Raw genomic sequence first — 19643 nt, 5'->3', positions numbered from 1 at the left:
AATATTTGATATATATTATGTATACATATATAGACATAAAAGTTCTATCAGTCAATTCAATACCCTTGGGTAGCAAGGGTATACATTCATGTTCATACGTACAAGTCATATTACTAGTAAACTACGATAGGTGTGGTTTAGGAAGTTACTAATACTATTACTAGAACAAAGAATCATACAATGAGTCAGTTCATTCATGAGTCAATACTTGCTAGATAACGAGAGAAGACACAATACAGCTAGTACACAGTACATTTCAATACTTGCTAGATAGAGAGAGAACACACAATACAGCTAGTACACACAGTACATTTCAATACTTGCTAGATAGAGAGAGAACACACAATACAACTAGTACACACAGTACATTTCAATACTTGATAGATAGAGAGAGAGCACACAATACAGCTAGTACACGCAAAACATTACAATACATACAGGCTAGACAGAGAAAGAACACACAATACAACTAGCACATACATTACATATACATTCATGCAGTTATGTGAGCCACTAAACGGGGCATGGCACTACCTGCCATGACCGTTTTTGTATCCAGAATCTCCTTAATTGGGGAGCGTATGAGTTTGTGTATAGATCTATACTGGATTGACTATCCTACACCTTGCTACTCGCTATAGTGGGACTTGCAAGTCCATGGGTGCCAAATGTCATTTCTTAGGGCGTCCTATATCGTCGTTTTACTAGAGTCGGTAGCAGGATACAGGCCGATCACATGGTACTTTAAATTACAATTGGTTTAAGGCAGTTAGTACAGCAGTAGTTACTTGTTACAATACTACAATACTATAATATATTTCCCATTACATTCACTTCGTGAACATAAACACGATGCACGGTAATGTAAAAACTATATTTTTGGTTAATGATAGTCGGATTTGGGAAAATACACACTCTTACAAGAGACACACATAGATACTAGATGCCTTGGTAGAAGGCTACTTTTAGTAGGAAACATGGGGTTTTCTAGAAGGCTACTTTTGGTAGAAGGCTACTTTTAGTAGGAAAATACACACTCTTACAAGAGACACACATAGATACTAGATGCCTTGGTACACGCAAAACATTACAGGCTAGACAGAGAAAGAACACACAATACAGCTAGCACATACATTACATATACATTCATGCAGTTATGTGAGCCACTAAACGGGGCATGGCACTACCTGCCATGACCGTTTTTGTATCCATAATCTACTTAATTGGGGGGCGTATGAGTTTGCGTATAGATCTATACTGGATTGACTATCCTACACCTTGTTGCTCGCTATAGTGGGACTTGCAAGTCCACGGGTGCCAAATGTCATTTCTTAGGGCGTCTTATATCGTCGTTTTACTAAAGTCGGTAGAAGGATACAGGCCGATCACATGGTACTTTAAATTACAATTGGGTTAAGGTAGTTAGTACAGCAGTAGTTAATTATTACAATACTACAATACTATAATATTTTTCCCATTACATTCACTTCGTGAACATTCACACGATGCACGGTAATGTAAAAACTATATTTTTGGTTAATGATAGTCGGATTTGGGAAAATACACACTCTTACAAGAGACACACATAGATACTAGATGCCTTGGTAGAAGGCTACTTTTAGTAGGAAACATAGGGTTTTCTAGGAGGTTCAACACTTTTACATACTTACACTTCACATACTTACAAATACTTTCTTACAAAGTCAGACACTAAAATACTTATGATCTCACCAGCTTTAAAGCTGATACTCTCTTTCTAAATAACTTGTATCCTCAGGTTACCAGTAGACAGGTACCGGTGCAAGGTTCAGAGAACATGGATCTCGTTCAAGACTCATCTTTTAGGGTATATTGTGCATCAATAAAGTTCCAAAAACTCAAAGAGTTTGGAGTTTACGGCCCAAATGGCTTTTGGACCGTAAACCCAAATGACTATATATATATGGCACTTAGCTATTTTTCACACTTTTTCACTTTTCAAGAGCAAAACTCAAATCCTCTCAAGTAGCATCCGAATTTTCCTTCTTGATCTTCAACTTGTAAGTATTCCTAGCCCTAATAAGTTGATATCTTCCATAATCTAGTGATCTAACACACTTCCATCCGTGAAATCATTCCAAAAGTGTAGATCTTCAAGTTTCATCAAGAACACCAAGAACACACACTAGTGTTCTTGGACTTTTAGCACCTTTTCAAGCTTCTATCTTGTAAGTACTTCTATCCTAGAGTATCTTAAGGCTTGTTACACTTCCATATATCAAGAAATCACACAAGAAAGACCAAGATCAAGGTGTTTACGGTCCAAGATGTTCTTGGACTGTAAACCCTAAAAAGGGTGCCAAAGTGTGCCCTAGTCCCTCCTAAGCCTTGGAAACTTGCTTATATCCCTTCCTTGATGAGTTAAGGGCTTGAAAACATCAAAAGACCATAAACCATATGGATTTACGGTCGTAAACCCAAAGGAAAATGGTCTAAGGACCGTAAACTCCATTTAGGAGTGAAATGGTGCCCTAATCCCTTCCGGAGGCTTATACTTCAAGTAGAAATGCTTCTAAGGACTTATGAGGCTTCAAATCACAAAGTGGTCAAAGGAGCATGAGTTTATGGCCGTAAACTCATGGGTTTACAACCGTAAACTCAATGGTTTATGGTCACAAAAACCGTAAACTCAAATGAAGGGTTCCCTTGAACCCTAAAATCAATAGCAATGTCCTACAACACTTAGATGCAATCCTTAGGACTTATAGCACTTATATAAGGTGTTTTAGATGTCATAGGATGTCTTAACTTTGTTAATTAGTTGTTTAAAGACTAATTGGATAAATATATGTGTTATTATATGTTAACTAGGATCATTGTACATGTTCGAGTCTTCACTTGACACTTAGCATCCAATACGATCCGTTCAGCCAAACCACTCACTACAGGTGAGTTCGTACCCCTTAAACAATATTTTAAATGCTTTTATGGGGGGGGGATACAAGTTGAATCATGCTAGTTATCATATCAATCACATGTGATTAATAAGTAGCATACACATGGATTTACTACTCTTTTAGCTGTTTTACCAGACATATTACTTCAAATGGCTTTCCAAAACATTTTTACTTGTTTAAAACTCTTTATCAAACTATCTTACATACTGAATGTTTCTTTTCAAACTCTGTTACAATTTTGTTTCAAACAAAGGTTTCCTTATACTTTAAACTGTTCTTATCAAACAAACTACTTTCAAATCGTTTTACAAACTGACATGAAGTCATCCTTTCTTAGTTACTAAACTTTTCAAAGGTTTTACAAAACTTCTTTTATACTTTTATATTGTCAACTGCATGTCTATGTATGTATAGTTATATAAGTAATGTTTGAAGGACTTAGGAAGGCTAGCTCGCTTTATCTCCTTTTCCTCGTTGGGATGTGGCTTTAGGGCATTGGTTATCCATCCGAAGGTCGTCTAAATATTTGATATATATTATGTATACATATATAGACATAAAAGTTCTATCAGTCAATTCAATACCCTTGGGTAGCAAGGGTATACATTCATGTTCATACGTACAAGTCATATTACTAGTAAACTACGATAGGTGTGGTTTAGGAAGTTACTAATACTATTACTAGAACAAAGAATCATACAATGAGTCAGTTCATTCATGAGTCAATACTTGCTAGATAACGAGAGAACACACAATACAGCTAGTACACAGTACATTTCAATACTTGCTAGATAGAGAGAGAACACACAATACAGCTAGTACACACAGTACATTTCAATACTTGCTAGATAGAGAGAGAACACACAATACAACTAGTACACACAGTACATTTCAATACTTGATAGATAGAGAGAGAGCACACAATACAGCTAGTACACGCAAAACATTACAATACATACAGGCTAGACAGAGAAAGAACACACAATACAGCTAGCACATACATTACATATACATTCATGCAGTTATGTGAGCCACTAAACGGGGCATGGCACTACCTGCCATGACCGTTTTTGTATCCAGAATCTCCTTAATTGGGGAGCGTATGAGTTTGTGTATAGATCTATACTGGATTGACTATCCTACACCTTGCTACTCGCTATAGTGGGACTTGCAAGTCCATGGGTGCCAAATGTCATTTCTTAGGGCGTCCTATATCGTCGTTTTACTAGAGTCGGTAGCAGGATACAGGCCGATCACATGGTACTTTAAATTACAATTGGGTTAAGGTAGTTAGTACAGCAGTAGTTAATTATTACAATACTACAATACTATAATATTTTTCCCATTACATTCACTTCGTGAACATTCACACGATGCACGGTAATGTAAAAACTATATTTTTGGTTAATGATAGTCGGATTTGGGAAAATACACACTCTTACAAGAGACACACATAGATACTAGATGCCTTGGTAGAAGGCTACTTTTAGTAGGAAACATAGGGTTTTCTAGGAGGTTCAACACTTTTACATACTTACACTTCACGTACTTACAAATACTTTCTTACAAAGTCAGACACTAAAATACTTATGATCTCACCAGCTTTAAAGCTGATACTCTCTTTCCAAATAACTTGTATCCTCAGGTTACCAGTAAACAGGTACCGGTGCAAGGTTCAGAGAAGATGGAGGTCGTTCAAGACTCATCTTTTAGGGTATATTGTGCATCAATAAAGTTCCAAAAACTCCAAGAGTTTGGAGTTTACGGCCCAAATGGCTTTTGGACCGTAAACCCAAATGACTATATATATGGCACTTAGCTATTTTTCACACTTTTTCAGTATTTAAGAGCAAAACTCAAATCCTCTCAAGTAGCATCCGAATTTTCCTTCTTGATCTTCAACTTGTAAGTATTCCTAGCCCTAATAATTTGATATATACCTTAATCTAGTGATCTAACACACTTCCATCCGTGAAATCATTCCAAAAGTGTAGATCTTCAAGTTTCATCAAGAACACCAAGAACACACACTAGTGTTCTTGGACTTTTAGCACTTTTTCAAGCTTCTATCTTGTAAGTACTTCTATCCTAGAGTATCTTAAGGCTTGTTACACTTCCATATATCAATAAATCACACAAGAAAGACCAAGATCAAGGTGTTTACAGTCCAAGATGTTCTTGGACCGTAAACCCTAAAAAGGGTGCCAAAGTGTGCTCTAGTCCCTCCTAAGCCTTGGAAACTTGCTTAGATCCCTTCCTTGATGAGTTAAGGGCTTGAAAACATCAAAAGACCATAAACCATATGGGTTTACGGTCGTAAACCCAAAGGAAAATGGTCTAAGGACCGTAAACTCCATTTTGGAGTGAAATGGTGCCCTAATCCCTTCCATAGGCTTATACTTCAAGTAGAAATGTTTCTAAGAACTTATGAGGCTTCAAATTACAAAGTGGTCAAAGGAGCATGAGTTTATGGCCGTAAACTCATGGGTTTACAACCGTAAACTCAATGGTTTATGGTCACAAAAACCGTAAACTCAAATGAAGGGTTCCCTTGAACCCTAAAATCAATAGCAATGTCCTACAACACTTAGATGCAATCCTTAGGACTTATAGCACTTATATAAGGTGTTTTAGATGTCATAGGATGTCTTAATTTTGTTAATTAGTTGTTTAAAGACTAATTGGATACATATATGTGTTATTATATGTTAACTATGATCATTGTACATGTTCTAGTCTTCACTTGACACTTAGCATCCTATACGATCCGTTCAGCCAAACCACTCACTACAGGTGAGTTCGTACCCCTTAATCAATATTTTAAATGATTTTATGGGGGGGATACAAGTTGAATCATGCTAGTTATCATATCAATCACATGTGATTAATAAGTAGCATACAAATGGATTTACTACTCTTTTAGCTGTTTTACCAGACATATTACTTCAAATGGCTTTCCAAAACATTTTTACTTGTTTAAAACTCTTTATCAAACTATCTTACATACTGAATGTTTCTTTTCAAACTCTGTTACAATTGTGTTTCAAACAAAGGTTTCCTTATACTTTAAACTGTTCTTATCAAACAAACTACTTTCAAATCGTTTTACAAACTGACATCAAGTCATCCTTTCTTAGTTACTAAACTTTTCAAAGGTTTTACAAAACTTCTTTTATACTTTTATATTGTCAAATGCATGTCTATGTATGTATAGTTATATAAGTAATGTTTGAAGGACTTAGGAAGGCTAGCTCGCTTTATCTCCTTTTCCTCGTTGGGATGTGGCTTTAGGGCATTGGTTATCCATCCGAAGGTCGTCTAAATATTTGATATATATTATGTATACATATATAGACATAAAAGTTCTATCAGTCAATTCAATACCCTTGGGTAGCAAAGCTATACATTCATGTTCATACGTACAAGTCATATTACTAGTAAAGTACGATAGGTGTGCTTTAGGAAGTTACTAATACTATTACTAGAACAAATATTCATACAATGAGTCAGTTCATTCATGAGTCAATACTTGCTAGATAAAGAGAGAACACACAATACAGCTAGTACACAGTACATTTCAATACTTGCTAGATAGAGAGAGAACACACAATACAGTTAGTACACATAGTACATTTCAATACTTGCTAGATAGAGAGAGAACACACAATACAACTAGTACACACAGTACATTTCAATACTTGATAGATAGAGAGAGCACACAATACAGCTAGTACGCGCAAAACATTACAATACATACAGGCTAGACAGAGAAAGAACACACAATACAGCTAGCACATACATTACATACACATTCATGCAGTTATGTGAGCCACTAAACGGGGCATGGCACTACCTGCCATGACCGTTTTTTTATCCAGATTCTCCTTAATTGGGGACCGTATGAGTTTGCGTATAGATCTATACTGGATTGACTATCCTACACCTTGTTGCTCGCTATAGTGGGACTTGCAAGTCCACGGGTGCCAAATGTCATTTCTTAGGGCGTCTTATATCGTCGTTTTACTAGAGTCGGTAGCAGGATACAGGCCGATCACATGGTACTTTAAATTACAATTGGTTTAAGGTAGTTAGTACAGCAGTAGTTACTTATTACAATACTACAATACTATAATATTTTTCCCATTACATTCACTTCGTGAACATTCACACGATGCACGGTAATGTAAAAACTATATTTTTGGTTAATGATAGTCGGATTTGGGAAAATACACACTCTTACAAGAGACACACATAGATACTAGATGCCTTGGTAGAAGGCTACTTTTAGTAGGAAACATGGGGTTTTCTAGGAGGTTCAACACTTTCACATACTTACACTTCACATACTTACAAATACTTTCTTACAAAGTCCGACACTAAAATACTTATGATCTCACCAGCTTTAAAGCTGATACTCTCTTTCCAAATAACTTGTATCCTCAGGTTACCAGAAAACAGGTACCGGTGCAAGGTTCAGAGAAGATGGAGCTCGTTCAAGACTCATCTTTTAGGGTATATTGTGCATCAATAAAGTTCCAGAAACTCCAAGAGTTTGGAGTTTACGGCCCAAATGGCTTTTGGACCGTAAACCCAAATGACTATATATATGGCACGTAGCTATTTTTCACACTTTTTCACTTTTCAAGAGCAAAACTCAAATCCTCTCAAGTAGCATCCGAATTTTCCTTCTTGATCTTCAACTTGTAAGTATTCCTAGCCCTAATAAGTTGATATCTACCTTAATCTAGTGATCTAACACACTTCCATCCGTGAAATCATTCCAAAAGTGTAGATCTTCAACTTTCATCAAGAACACCAAGAACACACACTAGTGTTCTTGGACTTTTAGCACCTTTTCAAGCTTCTATCTTGTAAGTACTTCTATCCTAGAGTATCTTAAGGCTTGTTACACTTCCATATATCAAGAAATCACACAAGAAAGACCAAGATCAAGGTGTTTACGGTCCAAGATGTTCTTGGACTGTAAACCCTAAAAAGGGTGCCAAAGTGTGCCCTAGTCCCTCCTAAGCCTTGGAAACTTGCTTATATCCCTTCCTTGATGAGTTAAGGGCTTGAAAACATCAAAAGACCATAAACCATATGGGTTTACGGTCGTAAACCCAAAGGAAAATGGTCTAAGGACCGTAAACTCCATTTAGGAGTGAAATGGTGCCCTAATCCCTTCCATAGGCTTATACTTCAAGTAGAAATGCTTCTAAGGAATTATGTGGCTTCAAATCACAAAGTGGTCAAAGGAGCATGAGTTTATGGCCGTAAACTCATGGGTTTACAACCGTAAACTCAATGGTTTATGGTCACAAAAACCGTAAACTCAAATGAAGGGTTCCCTTGAACCCTAAAATCAATAGCAATGTCCTACAACACTTAGATGCAATCCTTAGGACTTATAGCACTTATATAAGGTGTTTTAGATGTCATAGGATGTCTTAACTTTGTTAATTAGTTGTGTAAAGACTAATTGGATACATATATGTGTTATTATATGTTAACTAGGATCATTGTACGTGTTCGAGTCTTCACTTGACACTTAGCATCCTATACGGTCCGTTCAGCCAAACCACTCACTACAGGTGAGTTCGTACCCCTTAATCAATATTTTAAATGCTTTTATGGGGGGATACAAGTTGAATCATGCTAGTTATCATATCAATCACATGTGATTAATAAGTAGCATACAAATGGATTTACTACTCTTTTAGCTGTTTTACCAGACATATTACTTCAAATGGCTTTCCAAAACATTTTTACTTGTTTAAAAATCTTTATCAAACTATCTTACATACTGAATGTTTCTTTTCAAACTCTGTTACAATTGTGTTTCAAACAAAGGTTTCCTTATACTTTAAACTGTTCTTATCAAACAAACTACTTTCAAATCGTTTTACAAACTGACATCAAGTCATCCTTTCTTAGTTACTAAACTTTTCAAAGGTTTTACAAAACTTATTTTATACTTTTATATTGTCAAATGCATGTCTATGTATGTATAGTTATATAAGTAATGTTTAAAAGACTTAGGAAGGCTAGCTCGCTTTATCTCCTTTTCCTCGGTGGGATGTGGCTTTAGGGCATCAGTTATCCATCCGAAGGTCGTCTAAATATTTGATATATATTATGTATACATATATAGACATAAAAGTTCTATCAGTCAATTCAATACCCTTGGGTAGCAAGGGTATACATTCATGTTCATACGTACAAGTCATATTACTAGTAAACTACGATAGGTGTGGTTTAGGAAGTTACTAATACTATTACTAGAACAAAGAATCATACAATGAGTCAGTTCATTCATGAGTCAATACTTGCTAGATAAAGAGAGAACACACAATACAGCTAGTACACAGTACATTTCAATACTTGTTAGATAGAGAGAGAACACACAATACAGCTAGTACACACAGTACATTTCAATACTTGCTAGATAGAGAGAGAACAAACAATACAACTAGTACACACAGTACATTTCAATACTTGATAGATAGAGTGAGAGCATACAATACAGCTAGGACACGCAAAACATTACAATACATACAGGCTAGATAGAGAAAGAACACACAATACAGCTAGCACATACATTACATATACATTCATGCAGTTATGTGAGCCACTAAACGGGGCATGACACTACCTGCCATGACCGTTTTTGTATCCAGAATCTCCTTAATTGGGGAGCGTATGAGTTTGCGTATAGATCTATACTGGATTGACTATCCTACACCTTGCTGCTCGCTATAATAGGACTTGCAAGTCCACATGTTCCTAATGTCATTTCTTAGGGCGTCTTATATCGTCATTTTACTAGAGTCGGTAGCAGGATACAGGCCGATCACATGGTACTTGTGACAACCCATTATTTCGAGACAATGTAATGTAAAACCAATCAAATTTAGGTCAAAATATAACTTTCCTAAAATCTTATTTGGGTTAAATAAAGTAGTAGGAATCGTATCAAGGTTTTCGTACATATAAAGAACCCTAAAATCCGAGTTATAACGAAGAAGTTATGACCAACCGAAGATTCTCGGCAACACCGATTAAACGAAAAACGTGAAGTTTCAATACAATAGTTTTTAGCCTTAAGTATCTAAATGAAAGTTATAATAGATAACCTCAAACCGTGAGCATACATAAAAATAACGTCCAAATCTGACTTCGTATGAGGAAGTTATGATTTTTCCAAGATTCGGGTATAGCAGTTGACAGCTAAAAACTCGAAATAGAGCTCGAGATACTTTTGACCAAAACAACCTAAATGAGAATCTAAGGTCTCAACATTAGTAGCGCAACAGCGAAAAGTCTGACGAAAACGGACACCGGATGAAGAAGTTATGGATTTTTGACGGAATTATCGCGTCCCGGCCCGTTAAAAATAAATAATTAAAAATAAAGTCAGAATTTGCCGATGAAGTCTAAACGAGAGTTGTAGATCATGTTTTTAGCTATGCGTGCATATAAAGAACGTCAAAAACGGAGCTCGTACGCGAAAGTTATGGATTTTACAAGTTCGAGGTCCGAAATCCGAGGCTGTCAGGCTTGCCACGACGTGGCACAAGCTTGCCGCGACCCGGCAAGTGACTGAGAGCATCCAATCAATGGAAGAGGATAGGTTTGACTCCCCACGATGTGGCCGTCACTTGCCACGACGTGGCACACCCCAAAAATGCCCCTATAAATAGATTTCAAGGGCTCCGAGTTCCATTGCTCAGTTCCCTTCTTTCTCGCGCCGAAACTCTGCGTTTAAGCCCCCGAGACCCTCCCAAAGCCCCGGTTTTCACCTTCAAGTCCCGAAGGAAGGTTTTGTGTTCTCGAGATTCCCGAGATTCCCGAGAATCCCGAGATTTTCCCGCGTTTTCAACTCTTCTTGTCGAAGTTCTGCTCGATTCTTCTCTAGACTATTTCAAATCAACCACTTCAATCAAGTGAGTTCATACCCCTTAACTAATGTTTTAAACTACTTTTAAATGTTTTATGGGGGGGGGATACAAGTAAAATCATGCTAGTATTATATCAATCACATGCGATTAATAAGTAGAATTACGCTAGTTATTACATCAATCACATGTGATTAATATACAGCATTCAAAAGATTTGGCTACTCATTAGTCGTTTTACCAAACAGCTTCCTTCAAATGATTTTTATAAACATTTTATATGTTTTAAACTCCTTATTACACTGTACCTCTTACTCTGTTTATCATATTTCAAACTTATTTACAACTGTGTTTCAAACAAATGTTCCTTATACTTATATTGTTTTATCAAACTTATGCCTTCAAATTGTTTTATAGATTGACATCAAGTCGATCTTTCCTTAAACTAATATTTATGTTTCAAATGTTTTACCAAACTTATTTATGCTTTTATATTATAGATTGCATGCTTCTATATGTATAGTTATATAAGAAATGTTTAAAAGACTTAGGAAGGCTATCCACCCTATTTCCTTTTCGCGCCTTGAGATGTGGTCTGGTGGGATATCGGATACTCATCCGAAGGTCGTTTAAATATTAGTTATATATCATGTGTACATATAAAGTCATAAAAGGTCCTTCCAGTTCATCCTATGCCCTTGGGTAGCAAGGGTATACATCCATGTCCATACGTACTACTTAGATTACTAGTAAGCTACCATATGGGTAGTTCAGGAAGATACTAGAACCATTACTAGAACGCGATATCATACAATGAGTCAGTTCATTCATGAGTCAATACTTTCTAGAACATTACTGTATATTACATATACAACTATACTAGGACGAGAACATATACAACTATACTAGAACGAGAAACATTACCCTTACATTAATACGTTAACAATTGTGATCCACTGTATCGGAGCATGCCTTAAATGTCATGGCCCGAGTTGTAGCCAGAATTCTCTTGGAGGGAGAGCGTTGAGTTTGCGTATAGATTCTATAATGGATTGACTATCCTACACCTTGCTGCTAGCTACAGCCGGACCTGCAGGTCTGCGGGTGCCAAACGTCATACCTTATTTCGACCATTCTTATGTCGATGAACCAGTCCATAGTATGAGTTTGTGTATAGATCTATGCTGGATTGACAATCCTACACCTTGCTGCTAGCTACAGCCGGACCTGCAGGTCTGCGGGTGCCAAACGTCATTCCGTTATTACGACCGTTCTTTATGTTGTTGTTATCAGTCGATAGTATGGTGCAATTTATCACATAATGCCTTAGCCTAAAATCCGGTTTAAGGTAGTTAGTACGGTAGTAGTCCTTTTAGAGCTACGTTTTAGTACTACGTTAATTTTTCCATTACATATTTTTAGTGATAACCTCACTTAAACATAAATGTACAAACTATATTTTTGGATAATGATAGTTATACTTTGGAAAAATACATACTCTTACAAGAGACACACACACACAGAACAGTTAGGTCTTGGTAGAAGACACCTTCATATACTAGAAGGAATCATAGGGATTCTAGGGTTTTTCAAACACTAACAATTCATATACACTTTCAAATTCTTACAATACATAGACTTACAAATCCTTACATACAAATTAAGACACTAAATACTTATGATCTCACCAGCTTCAAAGCTGATACTCGCTTTCAAAATTACTTGTATCCTCAGGTCATCATAGACAGGTACCGATGCAAGAAGAAAGGAAGATGGAGCCTGTTCAAGACTTATCTTTCATTTTGATTTATGCTTTAGTGTTTATCAAAATTTGACAGAATACAATTGTATAATAATTATTTTATTAATGCAATGGATGATGTTGTTGCTTGTTTACTAATTTACATTGTTGTTGATATTATACATGACGTCCTCCGCCCCAGAACGTTTCCGCCATTCGTGGTTTTGGGGTGTGACAGATTGGTATCAGAGCATTGTTTATAGTGAATTAAGTATATCAACCCATAAAAGATATACTAACTATAAATACATAAGGGATTAAAAATACTCTGACCAAGAGTTTATACTTTAAATAGTAAAATATTTAAGTAAGTATACGTGCTGCATTCATACTAAAATCAGTGTCACTAGGACAGTACAAAAGAATTACGATTGTTGGGCAACACAAGTGGGCTTAGAGACATATGGTCAAAACTGGGAAGATATAGCCTGATCGCCTATATTATCCGAGGGTTGACTAGCATGTGCCTAAGTTTAAGTGTGTGGTTGCAACAATGCTAAAATCTTACCAACCCTACCACAATGAGAACAATAGAACATAACATTAAAATTAAAATACTATAGGAGTATTTGGTGTTACTATAAGTACTTTATACTTGAGAATTAAAACGGGATCCTCATTACTAAGTTGATAGTTGCTAAGTGGATACACTAATGCTACATGTAATTAGGATGTTATAGACTTAGAATCAGTGATAATTTTGCCTTACCCCTATTCTATGTGAATTTGGAAATAAGGTCACTTATTCGAAGGTCTATCCTGTTTAGATTACACATAGCTGGTATGCACTTCACAAATAGCGATGTAATTAATGAGGGTTTTCTAAATAATTATCTAGATAGTTCGTCTAATAATTATCCTCTTACCCTAAATTCTCGCTTAGAAATCATATCTGGACTCCATCCCCTTGACAACCAGTATCTTCCGAATGAAGTCATAGCTGGTTGGTTTGGAGAAGAACCAGAGAATGATCATCCTATCCCCTTGGATGATCACCATGATGAAGACCTTTCGTATGATGCTAACTCTGAACCAGAGGTTGAGAACCTACCCCAAGCAGCTCCTTTCTGATTCCTAACCTTAGTCCGGCTTTTCATGGCCCGACCCTGAGTGAGTGGAATGCTTGGAAATATGGAGCCAAGGACAAGATCAACCTATGCCATTTAATAGAGACCGAAGCTTTTACGACTTGAGCAATGAGGGCTTAGCAGATATAGTCTTGCCAATCTTGGTCCGCAGAGAGGCCCGAAATGAGATTCAAGGCAGGAAAGCTCTACATCAGACTACAGAAGTAATCGCCTATGCTAGAATGCATACCCTCCACACCATTCATCTAGAGGATGCTCACGAGAGATCAGTGAGAAACCATGAAACCCTGTTGCAAGCACTGGCTGAATCACGAGCCGAAGTCATAGAGCTCCGAGTACGCCAGATGGGGTGCGAAAGACACCTACTTGACATGGAACGTCAATTGGTTGAACTAAGAGTTCACCAGAGGGATGATCGTCGCCAGTAGTAGACGCTTTACTTTATTTCCTTATTAATAGGGATCGTGTTTTCTGTCTATGCCCGATGTGGCATTTTCCATGAAATTATCTTCTACTGTAAGAACTTTAGTTAGGTCTTTATGCTATCTAGAACTAGTGCAACTAGAGTCTTACCTTTTGCGAGATCCTGTCTGATGCGTGTATGGGCTTGATTTGGTGAGTAGGGTAGTGTTTAGGTAAATTAAAAGAGAATAGTAACCACAAATGACATATGAATGGAAAGAAATGGATAGATTAGTAACAACTCAAGACCTATTAAGTTGTATACCGGTGAAAACAATCCAAGACCTATTGGATTGAGTTCGTATCAAGTCAAGAACACGTCCTAACAAGATAATTTGTGAATTATAACAATAATTCAAAGTGAACAAAAGGGTTCTTTGATTAAAAATTCGTCTATTACTTTTTCCATGCATAATTTGGCTTTATATGAAGCCTTTATTACAAATTTGGTGGTTACAAGCCAACCAACCAATTATTCATTAAAACTAGTAAATAGAAATTAAGGTAACTCTTGAAAGAACACAAAAAAAACGTCCATGAGACTTGTGAATGAAAAAAAAAACGGCTATGCTTCATTAAGGAGCCATAAGAAGCATTAAGGAGTCATCATAAGCATTAAAGTGTAACCCTAATCCACCAAAGAGTGTCAAAAACGGCTAGGAGGCTTTATGAAGCAAATAGTAACGTTTTTAGCACTTATGAAGCCTTAAAAATGTTGCCCTAGTCTTCATGCAACCCTAATTCAATTTGTGGGTTACCATGCACAACCCAACCATTGAGCCCAAACCACCTTCTAGCCCACTAGTAATCACTAATCCATCACATTTTGGGCTTTCATGATCCATGCATGGATCATCCCCTCCCCCTTTGAAAGGAATTGACCTCAATTCATCAAGTCCATCATCATCAAGATAAGGTGAAAGATCTCCCACATTAAAGGTAGCATGCACTCCATGGTCTCCTCCCAAATCTACCTTATAAGCATTATCATTGACACGTGACACCACTCTGTAAGGACCTTCAGCTCTTGGCATCAACTTGTTTTTCCTTTTGTTAGGAAAACGTTCTTTCCTCATATACACCCACACCAAGTCACCATCTTGAAAGACACGTGGTTTCCTATGCTTGTTGGACTTCTGTTTGTACAACTCATTCACGGCTTCAATCTTCTCACGAACTTGTTGGTGTAGTTTCATCATAGCCTTCAACTTGTCATTAGCATCCTTGTGAACCAATTCATCCTTTGGCAATGGAATCAAATCCAAAGGCATGTAAGGATTCACACCATACACCACCTCAAAAGGAGAGTGACCTGTAGCATAAGTAGGAGAACGATTATAGGCAAATTCAGCATGTGCAAGTTTGATGTCCCAATCTTTTTGAGTTTTACTAACCAACCCTCTCAACAAAGCACCCAAAGTTCTATTAGTCACCTCCGTTTGCCCATCCGTTTGTGGATGATGGGATGTACTAAAAAGTAACTTAGTACCGACTTTCCTCCACAAAGTGTTCCAAAAGTAACTTAGAAACTTGGAATCCCTATCAGAAACAATTGTTTTAGGAATACCATGCAAACGAACCACCTCTTTAAAGTACAAATCAGCCACGTTAGAGGCATCATTTGTTTTATGACATGGCACAAAGTGAGCCATTTTTGAAAACCTATCCACCACCACCATAATGGAATCCTTCCCCCTTTGAGTTCTAGGCAAAGCCATAATGAAATCCATGGACACATCTTCCCAAGGACGAATAGGAACCGGCAAAGGAGTGTAAACACCATGCTTGAAAGTTGTTTTTGCCATATGACATGTAACACACTTGCCCACTATGTTGGTTACATCCCCCAACATCTTCGGCCAAAAGAAATGTTCTTTAAGCACCTGCAAAGTTTTGGTAATGCCAAAATGACCAGCCAAACCACCGCCATGAGCTTCACGAATCAACAACTCCCGTATTGCATGTTTTGGGACACAAAGGCGATTGCCTTTGAATAGAAAGCCATCTTGAATCACAAATTCACCATTAGGACCACCTGCACATTTCAAAAACATATCTCCAAAGTCCATATCAGATTGATAATGGTCCTTTAGAGTTTCAAATCCCAAGAAACGAACATCCAAAGTCACCAACAACGAGTAACGCCTCGAGAGTGCATCAGCCACCACATTGCTTCTACCATCCTTGTATTTGCATGAGAAATGAAAGGATTGCAAGAACTCCACCCACTTTGCATGTCTTGTGCTCAACTTTTGTTGCCCATTGATGTACTTTAAGGATTCATGATCAGAATGCAAAATAAAATGATTTGCACGCAAATAATGACTCCAATGATCTAAAGCACGGACAATAGCATAAAACTCCTTATCATAAGTGCAATAATTCAAACGAGCACCACCCAACTTTTCAGAAAAATAAGCAATAGGACGTTTGGATTGGATCAAAACAGCCCCAATACCAACTCCACTTGCATCACACTCCACTTCAAATGGTTGAGAAAAATCAGGAAGAGCCAAAATAGGAGCATCACACAACAATGCCTTGAGTTTCTCAAATGCCTTTTGAGCTTCTTCTCCCCATGCAAAGACTCCTTTCTTCAAACAACCTGTTATGGGACTTGCAATGGTGCTAAAATCACGAACAAATCTTCTATAGAAAGAAGCAAGACCATGAAATGATCTAACTTCAGAAATATTAGTAGGAATAGGCCATGACTTGATTGCTTCAGTCTTGGATGGGTCCACGGACACGCCATTTCTTGACACCACAAAACCCAAAAATGCCACTTCTTCCACCAAAAACGAACATTTTTCTTGCTTCCCATAGAGTTTTTGAGCTCTAAGCGTCTCGAAAACCTGTTTTAAGTGCACCAAATGATCCTCCAAGCTCTTGCTATATACCAAGATATCATCAAGGTACACAACCACAAACCTGCCCAAAAAAGATTTTAGCACTTCATTCATTAGTCGCATGAAAGTGCTAGGTGCATTAGTTAGACCGAAAGGCATCACGGTCCATTCATACAAGCCATGTTTAGTTTTAAAGGCTGTTTTCCATTCATCCCCTTCACGCATACGAATTTGATGGTAACCACTTCTCAAATCAATTTTTGAGAACACAATAGAACCATGCAACTCGTCCAACAAATCATCAATTCTAGGAATAGGAAATCGGTATTTTATGGTGATGTTATTAACGGCCCTACTATCAACACACATCCTCCAAGAACCATCTTTTTTTGGAACCAACAAAACTGGAACAGCACAAGGACTTAGGCTTTCACGAACATAACCCATTTTCATGAGTTCATCAATTTGTTTTTGCAACTCTTTTGTCACCTCCGGATTACATCTATAGGCGGCTTTATTGGGCAAAGGAGCACCCGGAATAAGGTCAATTTGGTGTTCGATACCACGGATTGGAGGCAAACCCGGTGGTAATTCGCTTGGAAACACATCTTGAAACTCCAAAAGCAAATCAGCAATAGCGTTTTCTCCATGCACCATCTTCTCCACCTTTGCATGCTCTTTGGCCACAAGCATGTAGATAACATCACCTTTGTCAAGAACTTGCTCCACCTCCCTTTCACTAGCAAACATAGAAAGATTAGGTTTTTTTACTTGTTTAGAATTCATGGACCTTATGGCCGTTGGGGACATGGGTTTTAACACAATTTTTTTATTATTGTGTTTCAACTCATATTCATTGCTCCTCCCTCTATGTAACACGTCCCTATCAAATTGCCAAGGACGCCCCAACAAAATATGACATGCATCCATAGGAATAACATCACACAACACTTCATCTTCATAAGACCCCATAGTTAGACCAACTCTAACCTGTTTTGTCACCTTTATTTTGCTTCCATCATTCAACCAATGAAGAACATATGGTTTTGGGTGGTTTGTAGTAGACAAACCCAATTTGATCACCATTTCATTAGAAGCAACATTAGTACAACTTCCACCATCAATAATCAAACTACACCACTTGTTTCTAACCAAACATTTGGTGTGAAACAATTGGTCTCGTTGATCCATATCAGCCACGGTTTGAACCCCTTGAGTTTTAAGGGTTCTAAGCACCAAAACTGTATCATACACCGGTGCTTCATACTCTACCTCCTCCTCTTCTTCCTCTTCTTGTTGTGTATCATAAAAAATACCCGCCAACCTCTCTTCTTCCTCCAACTCTTCACGACATTCAATGGCCTCCCTTAAAGTCACCACCCTTTTGTTTGGACAAGCATTTTGGTAATGACCAAAACCTTGACACTTGAAACATCTAATTTTCGCCAAACTAGTTTCTTTGGTACCACTAGTAAGTTTAGGAGCAACGGGAACACTACTAGAACCAGAAGGAGTAGAAACAGAATTTTGTCTATTGCTAGACTCGGGCTTGGACCACGACTTTGACTTGGGACTTTCGAGACTTGAACTTGAACTCCCACCATAACGTGCTTTGGCCTGCCCCTCCAACTTCAAACACAAACCACAAAGAGTTCCAAAATCAGCATAAGGATATAACTCCACAACATTGGCAATGTTGTAGTTCAACCCTTTTAGAAAACGAGTCATTTTTTGTTCTTCAATTTCTTCAATATCCCCCATCAAGGACAACTTCTCAAATTCATCAATGTATTCTCCAACACTCATTTTTCCTTGCCTCAAATCAGCAATCTTCTTGTAAGTGGCAATTCTATGAGTAGAAGGAACATATCTCTTTCTTAGCTTTCGTTTTAGAGAAAGCCAAGAACAAATTTTTTCTTTGCCTTCACGGGTTCTCTTGGCCTTAAGCCCTTCAAACCACAATGAAGCACCACCACTTAGCTTGAGAATGGCATACTTGCAGCTTTTTTCATCATCCACTTCTTTGAACTCGAACATTCTTTCAATCTTCCTTTCCCACTCCAAGTAGCGTTCAGGATCAGTTCCACCAACAAATTCAGGCAATTCAGACACCTTGAATTCTTCCACAACCCTATGTTCACCACGGCGGGGTTGCCTTCGATTTCCACCTTCTTGGATGTTTCTTAATGCTTCACGAAGATTTTGTAGGAACTCCGGATCATCAAAATCCATTATGCGCTCTGATACCACTTATGATGCGTGTATGGGCTTGATTTGGTGAGTAGGGTAGTGTTTAGGTAAATTAAAAGAGAATAGTAACCACAAATGACATATGAATGGAAAGAAATGGATAGATTAGTAACAACTCAAGACCTATTAAGTTGTATACCGGTGAAAACAATCCAAGACCTATTGGATTGAGTTCGTATCAAGTCAAGAACACGTCCTAACAAGATAATTTGTGAATTATAACAATAATTCAAAGTGAACAAAAGGGTTCTTTGATTAAAAATTCGTCTATTACTTTTTCCATGCATAATTTGGCTTTATATGAAGCCTTTATTACAAATTTGGTGGTTACAAGCCAACCAACCAATTATTCATTAAAACTA

At 37.4% G+C, this 19643-nt stretch overlaps 1 protein-coding gene across 1 annotated transcript in view; it reads right to left on the bottom strand.

Annotated features, from left to right (window-relative positions):
* The window catches only part of LOC145060057 (uncharacterized), a 185681-nt gene extending 166418 nt beyond the window's left edge, over positions 1–19263 (bottom strand). The window contains exons 1-3 of the mRNA XM_079007785.1: positions 17499–19263; positions 15854–17420; positions 15131–15493 (exon numbers count right to left, since the gene is read on the bottom strand). Of these exons, the coding sequence (XP_078863911.1) occupies positions 15131–15493; positions 15854–17420; positions 17499–19263 (3695 nt within the window). The remainder of the gene's footprint in view (positions 1–15130; positions 15494–15853; positions 17421–17498) is intronic.
* Positions 19264–19643: the final 380 nt, after the last annotated feature.

The sequence above is a fragment of the Lactuca serriola genome, chromosome 6 (genome assembly GCF_051521515.1).
Source record: "Lactuca serriola cultivar US96UC23 chromosome 6, Lser_US96UC23_V15, whole genome shotgun sequence".
NCBI lineage: Eukaryota > Viridiplantae > Streptophyta > Magnoliopsida > Asterales > Asteraceae > Lactuca > Lactuca serriola.
Note: the sequence above shows the minus strand (reverse complement) of the source record. Positions and strands in the feature narration are given on the sequence as shown.